General features: G+C 52.7%; 2 protein-coding genes across 3 annotated transcripts; one reads left to right on the plus strand and one right to left on the minus strand.

The window, feature by feature from the left end:
* The first annotated feature begins 12 nt into the window (after positions 1 to 12).
* On the plus strand, positions 13 to 2,402 carry Slc35b2 (solute carrier family 35 (adenosine 3'-phospho 5'-phosphosulfate transporter), member B2). 2 transcript variants are annotated; one of them, XM_013019135.1, is made up of 3 exons: positions 13 to 207; positions 373 to 527; positions 1,182 to 2,402. In XM_013019135.1, exons 1-3 carry the CDS (start codon positions 150 to 152, stop codon positions 2,115 to 2,117), a joined length of 1,149 nt encoding a protein of 382 aa, XP_012874589.1. In that variant the 5' UTR covers positions 13 to 149; the 3' UTR covers positions 2,118 to 2,402. The 2 variants fall into 2 exon arrangements, with proteins under 2 accessions (XP_012874589.1, XP_012874590.1); XM_013019136.1 differs by lacking the exon at positions 373 to 527 and having other exon boundaries at positions 127 to 207.
* A 201-nt stretch (positions 2,403 to 2,603) lies between these two features.
* On the minus strand, positions 2,604 to 9,665 carry Hsp90ab1 (heat shock protein 90kDa alpha (cytosolic), class B member 1). Its single transcript, XM_013019128.1, has 12 exons — positions 9,566 to 9,665; positions 8,172 to 8,318; positions 6,578 to 6,784; positions 6,327 to 6,486; positions 5,738 to 5,871; positions 5,323 to 5,628; positions 4,800 to 4,965; positions 4,393 to 4,583; positions 4,137 to 4,284; positions 3,746 to 4,014; positions 3,075 to 3,408; positions 2,604 to 2,973 (listed from the first exon to the last, which is right to left on the minus strand). Exons 2-12 carry the CDS (start codon positions 8,316 to 8,318, stop codon positions 2,864 to 2,866), a joined length of 2,172 nt encoding a protein of 723 aa, XP_012874582.1. The 5' UTR covers positions 9,566 to 9,665; the 3' UTR covers positions 2,604 to 2,863.
* Positions 9,666 to 10,148: the final 483 nt, after the last annotated feature.

Consider the following 10,148-nt stretch of genomic DNA (forward strand, 5'->3'; position numbering starts at 1 on the left):
CCCGGCCCCGCAGGTGGTGCGCCCTGCTGGTGCTGGCCGCGCTGCCCTCCCCCGGGGCCGGGGGGGACGCGCCCGAAGCCCCTCCGGAGGCGTGGACCCAGCTGTGGCTCTTCCGCTTTTTGGTGAATGCCGCCGGCTATGGCAGCATCATGGTGCCCGGCTACCTCCTGGTGCAGTACTTCAGGCGGAAGAACTACCTGGAGACAGGTGTGTGGAAACGACAGGGTGGGGAAGCCTCTAGGTCCGGCTTTAGGACTTGGCAATAACTTGGAGTGGGACGGGGCGGGGCGGGGAAGGGCGGGGGAGGCTGGCCGCTGGCGGTTCTGGGGCGCTGGAGGTGGTCGGGGACTTGATTTCGTGTGTCTTCCTTAGGCAGAGGTCTCTGCTTCCCTCTGGTGAAAGCCTGTGTGTTTGGCAATGAGCCCAAGGCCTCTGATGAGGCTCCCCTGGCTCCCCGGACAGAAACAGTAGAGACCACCCCCTCTTGGCAGGCCCTGAAGCTGGTCTTCTGTGCCTCAGGGCTCCAGGTAGGTAGGCTGACTCCACTTCTCTTCCTGGGTTGGGTACCCATGGGCAGGGACTCAAAAGTTTTCAACCTGTTCATCCCAAAGGTTTGCTGGTGTGTTTTCTACACAGCCCTCTGCCTCTTCCCTCCCCTAGCATTGGTCTTGAAAGTTAGGGTACACTGTTGCTTAACATTGAGTGCAGAAGAACACCCGTCTTACTATCTGATAATTTCTGCTTTGCTGTTACACTTTCCTCTGCACTGCCCTATCATAGACGTCGTAAGTCGTTAAAGTTTGGGGAGTGAATTCAGTACTGCAGGTGAGGTGCGAGGGTGGGGCATTTCACACAGGTTCGCTCATACTGTGTTCAGTTTAGGAGTCCACCCCTCCCTGATAGGAAAACGCTTGGAATGGAGCCAGCTGGAACATGCCAACTGCAGGGACAGTCGGGGTCTGGGCAGCCCTAAAGCTGGGTTACTGTTGTTTTTTCACACACTTGATTCCTTACAAATGAATCTGGCCTTGGGAGGAGGAAGAGGAAGCAGCTACAGAGCAACCAGATCACATACCCACACTGTCCATGAAATCACTTAGAATCTTCCCCCAGAATGGGTGAGAGAAGCGGTTGAGAGCTTTTCCTCCTCTTGTTTACTGTCTCCACCCTCCCTCACCCAGGTGTCCTACCTGACTTGGGGCGTGTTGCAGGAAAGAGTCATGACCCGCAGCTATGGGGCCACCGCCACATCACCAGGTGAACGCTTCACAGACTCGCAGTTCCTGGTGCTAATGAACCGCGTGCTGGCATTGGTTGTGGCTGGCCTCTACTGTGTCCTCTGCAAGCAGCCCCGCCACGGGGCACCCATGTACCGGTACTCCTTTGCCAGCTTGACCAATGTGCTTAGCAGCTGGTGCCAGTACGAAGCTCTCAAGTTCATTAGCTTCCCCACGCAGGTGCTGGCCAAGGCCTCCAAGGTGATTCCCGTCATGCTGATGGGAAAGCTGGTGTCTCGGCGAAGCTACGAGCATTGGGAGTACCTGACGGCTGGCCTCATCTCCATTGGTGTCAGCATGTTCCTGCTGTCCAGTGGACCAGAGCCCCGCAGCTCCCGGGCCACCACACTCTCAGGCCTCATCTTACTGGCCGGCTACATTGCCTTTGACAGCTTCACCTCAAACTGGCAGGATGCCCTTTTCGCCTATAAGATGTCCTCGGTGCAGATGATGTTTGGTGTCAATTTCTTCTCCTGCCTCTTCACGGTGGTCTCCCTGCTCCAGCAGGGCGCCCTGCTGGAGGGGACCCGCTTCATGGGGCGGCACGGCGAGTTTGCTGCGCACGCCCTTCTGCTCTCAGTCTGCTCTGCGTGTGGCCAGGTCTTCATCTTCTACACCATCGGGCAGTTTGGGGCTGCCGTCTTCACCATCATCATGACCCTCCGCCAGGCCATTGCCATCCTGCTCTCCTGCCTGCTTTATGGGCACACCATCACCGTGGTAGGGGGACTTGGGGTGGCTGTGGTCTTTGCTGCCCTCCTACTCAGAGTCTATGCCCGGGGACGGCTAAAACAGCGGGGGAAGAAGGCTGTCCCCACGGAACCTCCTGTACAAGTCTGAGGGGACAGTGCCTGAGGCAAGCCAGAGGACCTCACCACACCAGTGTTCTCTGCCTCTGGCAGGGTCTTCTCAGTATCACAGACCAGCTGTTTGGAAAAGCTGTGGGGTGAGGAGGCAGCCTTCCTTTTGCCTTAAGACCCCATCCATTTGCCAGTAGTCCCAGGGTGGAGTTGAGGTGGGGGGGGGATGCCATTTGTCAGCCCAAGGTACTTAAGGGGTTCTTACCCCAAGTTCCCTGTCATCATCCCCTCCTGTTCACTCCAGGGAAGAGAAGCCTCAAGCTTCGCCCAGTCCTGTCCCTAGCACTGTCGGGGGTCCTGGAGCCACTTGCAGGTTTTAGTATTTGGGAAGTGTTACTTCTTTTAACTTTATTAAAAGAGCTGCAATGGAAGTGGTCTGGTGTTTTGGCCTAGTTTAGGGGACTGATTTGAGAACACCACGTGGGCTTGCTGTAGCAAAAAGCAGCAATATCCACTTTACAAGGGAGAGAATTGTATAAAACTCCATCTTTTATTTTGCATACTTTTAATCTCATAACACAAAAAAAAACCACAATACACAACACCCAACCCTGCTGGCAGAGGGAAGGAGGGGGTTAGGGCTTGAATCCCTTGTTTCCTGCCTGGGACTTGGGACAGGAGAGAAGATAATCATCAGCAGAGGGAGGGGAGGTGGGACAGGGCCAGTCTAGGCTGCGTGGGGACACTATACAGAGGAGGGCGCAGGCTTCCTTCCACTGGGAGTTTCTAATCTACTTCTTCCATGCGAGAAGCATCCTCATCGCCCTCCAGTGGGGGAATCTCATCAGGAACAGCAGCACTGGGCTCCTCTGCTGCCACTTCATCCTCATCAATGCCTAAAATTAAAAGGGAAAAAAAGTAAGTCTCACAAGAAGAACAGGTTAGAAATTGAGATCAGCCCCACAACTAGCCACAAGCTCACTAGACTCCAGCTTACCCAGGCCAAGTTTGATCATGCGGTAGATGCGGTTGGAGTGGGTCTGGGGGTCTTCCAGGGAAAAGCCAGAAGAAAGCAGTGCAGTTTCAAACAGCAGCACGACCAGGTCCTTGACAGCCTTGTCATTTTTGTCTGCTTCCGCCTTCTGTCGCAGCGTCTCCACAATGGGGTGGTCGGGGTTCATCTCCAGATGCTTTTTGGCCATCATGTAGCCCATGGTGGAGTTGTCTCGAAGCGCCTGGGCCTTCATGATCCTTTCCATGTTGGCTGTCCAGCCGTATGTGCTGGTCACAATGCAGCAGGGGGAAGACACAAGCCTATTGGAGATTGTCACCTGTGGACAGTTAAAGAGTTCAGCAGGGTAGGGTGGCAGCATCTGTAGTCAGGAGGCTCATGGCTACTCTAGGCTAGTTGAGACATTTGAGAAAAAGGCAAGGGCAAAGCCCAGCCAAGAACAGCATCCAGTCCCTGAATTCAGGCCCCAGGACTGACACATAAAATCTCACGACATAATTAAGGAGGAATCAATAGTATTGACAAGATTTGAGTTATACCAAGCAAGACATAAAATTAAGATTTAACAGTAAACTCCCTGGGATCTCCACTAGCATAAGTCTGACCCACAGATGCAGGTGGTTACAAGTAGTACATTTCGTCCCTAAATGGCTCACCTTCTCAACCTTTTTATCCAAGATCTCTTTCATGAGCTTGCAAAGGTTCTCAAACTTGGCTTTGCTCTCCTCCATCTTCTTTTTCTCCTCTTCATCCTCTGGCAGCTCCAGACCCTCCTTGGTCACAGAGACCAGGCTCTTCCCGTCAAACTCCTTGAGTTGCTGCACGCAGTACTCATCAATGGGCTCCGTCATGTACACTACCTCAAAGCCCCGCTTACGCACTCGCTCCACGAAGGCAGAGTTGGCAACCTGCTCTTTGCTCTCACCTGCAAGTTGAATTATTAAGTGTAACCTCTTCCTAGCGCCAGTTCCCAGGAAGCAGGGATATGTCCCTCTACCTGTCCTTACCCACAGAACCCCTTTGGATCAAGACCCGGGTCCAACGCACCAGTGATGTAGTAGATGGACTTCTGTGTCTCCTTCATGCGAGAGACATACTCTGACAGAGAAGTCATCTCATCTCCAGACTGGGAAGTGTGATAGCGCAGCAGTTCAGAAAGGCGCCGCCTGTTAGTAGAGTCCTCATGGATGCCAAGCTTTTGGAATAGGAGAGAATAAATAATCCAACTGGAACCTGGTACTCTGAATGGGGAAGCACCCTACTTGCTAAGTGTGATATCAGCAGAATTAAACATCAGCCTCACCTTTAGGTTCTTTGAGAATGCCTCATAGAATTTCTTATAGTTCTCTTTGTCTTCTGCCAGCTCAGAAAAGAGTTCAAGGCATTTCTTCACAATATTTTTACGGATGACTTTCAAGATTTTGCTCTGCTGTAGCATTTCCCGGGAGATGTTCAGGGGTAGGTCCTCAGAGTCAACCACACCACGGATAAAGTCTGCAATCAGACATAAAAGTTCAGCACAGCTGGACCAGACCTGGCTGCCCACAAAGCAGAGAAAGTTCTACTCTTCCCACAAACCTCTGCTACCTAGCAGGCTGCCACCTAAAGTGCTGCAAAGGACCACTGCAATAGACTGGAGATCTGTAACAGTGCTCTACCCAACCAAAAAAAGACACTCACTCCCAGGTAACAGGTCTCAGAGATACTCACTGAGATATTCAGGTATTAACTCATCACAGCTATCCATGATGAACACACGACGGACATAGAGTTTGATGTTGTTCTTCTTCTTCTTGTTCTCGAAGAGGTCAAAGGGAGCCCGGCGAGGGATGAAGAGCAATGCTCTGAACTCCAATTGACCTTCTACAGAAAAGTGCTGAAATAACCCAAAATTATGAGCTAGCAGTAATTTGAACACACTTCTTAGTCACATACACTAAAGCATTTAAATAAAACTAAACGGGTATCCCAAGGATCACTGAGAAACTTCCTTTGAGCCAACACCAAGTAAGTCTACAATGGTACTGGTTATACCAGTTGTGTATACACAATCCTTGCAGAACATTAAGCCTGTGGGGTACATCAGAACCAATGGTCTGTTTCTCCATTTTGGCCAACTGCTTTCTCTGTTCCTAGCTACAATCAATTAGGCCACTTCTGTGCCACATTCCCTGTCAATAGTTTGCACCTGCTCTCGTTTAGTCCACACAAGGAAAATGAGAATAAACCTTACCTTGACTGCCAAATGATCTTCCCAGTCATTGGTAAGGCTCTTATAGAATTCTCCATATTCCTCCTGGGTGATGTCATCAGGATTTCTGGTCCAAATGGGCTTGGTCTTGTTCAGTTCTTCGTGATCAATGTACTTCTCCTTAATCTTCTTAGTCTTCTTTTTCTTCTCCTTACCACTGTCATCTTCCTCATCTGATCCCACATCTTCAATCTTAGGCTTTTCCTCATCATCCTTTTCTTCTTCTTTCTCACCTTTCTCTTCCTCTGCCTCATCATCACTGATTTCCTTCTCTCGTTCCTTCTCCAACTAAAATGCCAGATTTAACAGTTAAAATTTTGGAGAATGCAACACCAGGAAAGCAAAGTCAGAGGACATGAGCTCCCAAAACAGCAGACAGGTTCCAGCCCACACTTACATAGAGGGTGATGGGATAGCCTATGAACTGAGAGTGCTTCTTCACAACTTCCTTGACCCGCCTCTCCTCCAAATACTCTGTCTGATCTTCTTTGAGGTGGAGGATCACTTTGGTACCCCGGCCAATGGGCTCACCTAGAAAAGAATTGACTTTAAGTTTGGAAGATGTCATGTTGAACATTGATTATAGTGAAAATAAACTGCTTTACAAATACTAACCAGCAAAAAATAAGCACAAGTATGGCTCAAATTGTCAACCACCAGCCTCCAGGTAAAAAACTAATGCTGCAGCACCCTGGGCCTGATTCCAAGGCCCCATATCAGCACAGGAGGGCACACAGAAAGAGTGGCGTTTGCTTACCTAGAGAACCCACCCCAGGCGCTAGTAAGGTGGCTCAGTGTTTGAGTGCTTGCCTCGCATACATGTGGCCCTGGGTTCGATTCCTCAGCACCACATAAGCAGAATAAGCCAAAAGTAGTACTGTAACTCAAAAGGTAGAGTGCTAACCTCGAGCTAAGGGACAGCACCCAGGCCTAGAGTTCAGGCCCCATGAAAAAAAAAGAGAACCCACCCCAAGCTGCGCACTCACCATGGTCTGCTCGGACAGTGAAGGAGCCCCCAGCAGAGGACTCCCAAGCATACTGCTCATCATCATTGTGCTTTGTGATCACCACTACTTTTTCTGCCACCAGATAAGCAGAATAAAATCCAACACCAAACTGCCCAATCATGGAGATGTCTGCACCAGCCTATAAAAAAGATTCCAATCCAAACAAGTTTAGAGAAAGTAACAGGCAGCAACAGTGCTAAGTGGTGATGTGAACATGAGACATGCCATACCTGAAGAGCCTCCATAAATGCCTTAGTACCGGACTTGGCAATGGTCCCCAAGTTATTTATGAGGTCAGCCTTGGTCATGCCAATGCCTGTGTCCACCAGAGTCAGGGTCCGTTCCTGAGGGTTTGGGATGATGTCAATTTTCAGCTCTTTGCCGCTGTCCAATTTGGAAGGGTCTGTCAGACTCTCATAGCGAATCTTGTCCAAGGCCTGCAAATACAAGTCATTTAATTCCATTTTTTAATATTTTTATCGTAAAGATACTGTACAGAGGTTATAGTTCCTACCAAGCACTGTTAGCCCTTTTGTTTTTCCCCTACCATTCCTTCCCCTCCCCCACATTGTAAAGTCCATGTCTTTTTTATATTTAAAGAAAAAAAATCAAGAAAAAAGCCGGAAGTGGCGCTGTGGCTCAAGTGGTAGAGCGCTAGCCTTGAGCTGAAGAACTGAGGGGCAGCGCCCAGGCTCAGAGTTCAGGCCCACGATCGGACCCCCCCCCAAAAAAAAAAACAAGAAAGAAAAATCAAGCCGGGTGCCAGTGCTCACGCCTGTAATCCTAGCTACTCAGGAGGCTGAGATCTGAGGACCAAGGTTCAACGCCAGCCTGGGCAGGAAAGTCCGTGAGACTCTTACCACCAGAAAACCGGAAGTGGCGCTGTAGCTCAAGTGGTAGAGCGCTCACCTTGAGCTGAAGAGCACAGGGACAGTGCCCAGACCCAGAGTTCAAGCACCACAACCGACAAAAAAAAATCTCGGGGCTGGGAAGGTGGCTCAGTGGTAGAGTGCTTGCCTTGCATGCATGAGGCCCTGGGTTTGATTCTTCAGCACCACATAAGGAAAAAGAAAAAAGCCGGAAGTGGCGCTGTGGCTCAAGTGGTAGAGTGCTAGCCTTGAGCTGAAGAGCTGAGGGACAGCCCCCAGGCCCAGAGTTCAAGCCCCACGACCGACCAAAAAAAAAAAAAAGAAAATTATACAAAATGCTTTCCTAGCACTCATGAAGCCCTGTGTTAAATTCCTCAGTACCACATAAGTAAAAGCTAGAAGTGGTGCTGTGGCTCAAATGGTAAGAGTGCTAGTCTTGAGCAAACGAACCTCAGGGACAGTGCCTAGGCCCTGAGTTCAAGCCTCAGGACTAGCAAACAAAAGTATTACACAGAGGAATTAGTATTTCATATAATAGGTTATTAAGCATAACCTGTTTTGGGACACTATCACCCATTCCTTCGCTTCCCCCTAGATTCCAATTAGGGCCCCTGACCCCAAGTAGCATAGTTGATTTTCCACATACTGAACACCAGGACTGCCATTTGTTTACCTTTACTCCAACTTTCATGCCCCCACCCAAAAGACCCCTCCCACAGTTCTATTTCCTGAAATTTGATAAACAGGGCTTTGGGTGTAGATACCCTCAAATTTTACTGGCCTTTAATATTTAAATGTCAGTTTACATTAGTTTTTCCTGTGATCCAGGACACCTTGCCTTTCAAATAAGGGCAAATTCTTTTTATTAGTGATGGTTTATTCCTCTTCAGAAATAGTCCTCAAATACTACACTACCCTTGCCTCTTGTGGTTAGAAACCACACTGCTATACTCACATCAGAAGCATTGGAAATCAACTCTCGAAGGAAAATCTCCTTGTTGGAATAAAAGGTATTGATGATGAGAGACATAAGCTGGGCAATTTCTGCCTGAAAGGCAAAAGTCTCCACCTCCTCCTCTCCATGGTGCACTTCCTCAGGCATCTAAAAATAAGAGTAACCACCATTACTAAAGAAGCTGATGATCCTATCAATCACTAAACCTCCCTCAAGTCCACCTGAGTTTCAAACCCTTTCACACCCAAGTCTTGAGGTAGGTACTGTATCTTCCATTCCTTCGACTGAAAAGTGACTTCTTTGTAACCGTACAGGAACCCATTTGGAGTGAAAATGTAACATTTCTCCACTAAATGCAAAGCCACACTTTGAACAGCGTGAGATCTGAGGCCAAGGTTCTCAGCATGGCTTGGTCTGCTTGAATGCCAACCCTACTCTAGGTTTTCCGTTCAGATCACCAGGTCACTCGCACAGGGACTGGTCGTAGTCATCAGCCACAATCTCTTCTTTAATTTGGGGCAGGACCAAGTTTAATGACCGCCCCTGCAAGGCCTCTGGTCTGCTGAAGGATTGGATTGTGCAGTTGCCTCTGGCCAGGCAAGGTAACCCGACTCGGTCACACGGCCACTAAGGCTCAACCACATCAGGACAAAGGGGCGCTGGGGAAAGGCCTCACCGGGACCCCACACAAGGCGGACTAGTTAAAGACCTAACACCGAAAAGATGGTGGCCGAGGTTGTCGGCAGGGGCCACGCGAGGAGGGGGCGCCACTGTGCACCTTCCCATCGCCCTAGCATCCGGGCATTGGGGCGGGGCGCCAGGCTCCAGAAGCTTCCAGAACAATCTCGGCTATCAGGGAGGGGCGGGGGAAAGACCCACGAATCTTCCCAGACCTGCCCTCCCCAGCCCCGCCCCCCAGCCTCTGCAGGAAAGATCTGGAAGCATAGCCGGCCGGAAGCGTGCCTCCCCACGCCGCGAGCCCCACGGAAACAAAGCAGGGAGCAGACACGCGGGTCCGGGCGCGCTGAGTCACTGCGGCCTGGGCGCCCCGAGGCCGCGCCGGCCTCCCGCAGGCGCGTCCGGAAGTGGGGGGCCAACACGGCCCCACGCCGACGGGGCCGCCACGTGCGGGCGACCCCCCCGCCCGGGGCCCCGCACCCCGCCCGTCGGGCCGCCGCTCAGCCCCCGGAGGCGAGCGCTGTGCGGGCGGACTTCTCCAATGTTGCCCGAACACCCCGAGCCGGCGCCCCCACCGCCACCCCGACCTGCGCCAGGCGCGTCGCCCCGCACGCCGGCCCGGCCCGGGCAGCCCGGCCTGCAAAGGGCCGGGCGGAAGGAAGCAGCCCGCGAAGCGGCCCCGAGGGGGACGCCGAGGAGGGAGGCCGCGGCTTTACCGTGCAGGGAAAAGAGCTGCGGTGCTGGACGGCGAGATGGGCCCGGACGGCGTCGGACTCACACGCGAGGAGCGCTGCGCGGGGCTGACTCGAGAGAGCGGCCGGCGCCCTCCGACCGGCCTATATAAGGCGGAGCACCCACCGCGGGCCCCGCCCCAGATCCCTCCGCCTGAAGGAGCGTGCGCGTCCGCGCCGCACCTGCCGCCGCCGCCCGCCGTGACGTCATCGTGAGGAGCGGGCGGGGGAGGGGAGGCCGGAGAAGCGGGGAGCAGCGAGCGATGGGGGGCGAGAGATGGAGGAGAGGGAGGCCGGGGCCGCCGCGGCCTCCGGGACGGAAGCCTCCCTCCAGTTCGCAGCCCCGCCAGTCACGTCAGGACGTGGCCTCGTCAAACCGGGACGCTGGAGTGCTGTGTGGTGTGCGGGGTGGGCGACGGCGCGGCCCTATTGTTCCCCCGAGTCCTGCGCAGTCAGAGCCGGCCCTGGGGAGCACCGCCACTGCCGCTCCCAGATCCCGAGGCCTGCCGTGCACACCCGCATCCGGCCCCAGCCCGGCTCCCGGGGCGCACACGGCCCCAGCCGGGGG

This window comes from Dipodomys ordii, unplaced genomic scaffold, assembly GCF_000151885.1.
Source record: "Dipodomys ordii isolate 6190 unplaced genomic scaffold, Dord_2.0 Scaffold44, whole genome shotgun sequence".
In the NCBI taxonomy this organism is placed as follows: Eukaryota; Metazoa; Chordata; class Mammalia; order Rodentia; family Heteromyidae; genus Dipodomys; species Dipodomys ordii.

Excerpts from the sequence above, each read along its gene's own strand:
- Slc35b2 (XM_013019135.1), top strand. The coding sequence starts at position 150 with ATGGTGCCCGGCTACCTCCTGGTGCAGTACTTCAGGCGGAAGAACTAC. Across the intron at positions 208-372 it reads GAAGAACTACCTGGAGACAG|GCAGAGGTCTCTGCTTCCCT; the intron begins GTGTGTGGAAAC and ends TGTCTTCCTTAG. Across the intron at positions 528-1,181 it reads TCTGTGCCTCAGGGCTCCAG|GTGTCCTACCTGACTTGGGG; the intron begins GTAGGTAGGCTG and ends TCCCTCACCCAG.
- Hsp90ab1 (XM_013019128.1), bottom strand. The coding sequence starts at position 8,318 with ATGCCTGAGGAAGTGCACCATGGAGAGGAGGAGGTGGAGACTTTTGCC. Across the intron at positions 6,785-8,171 it reads TGATTTCCAATGCTTCTGAT|GCCTTGGACAAGATTCGCTA; the intron begins GTGAGTATAGCA and ends TTGTATTTGCAG. Across the intron at positions 4,966-5,322 it reads AAGATCATTTGGCAGTCAAG|CACTTTTCTGTAGAAGGTCA; the intron begins GTAAGGTTTATT and ends GGGTTATTTCAG.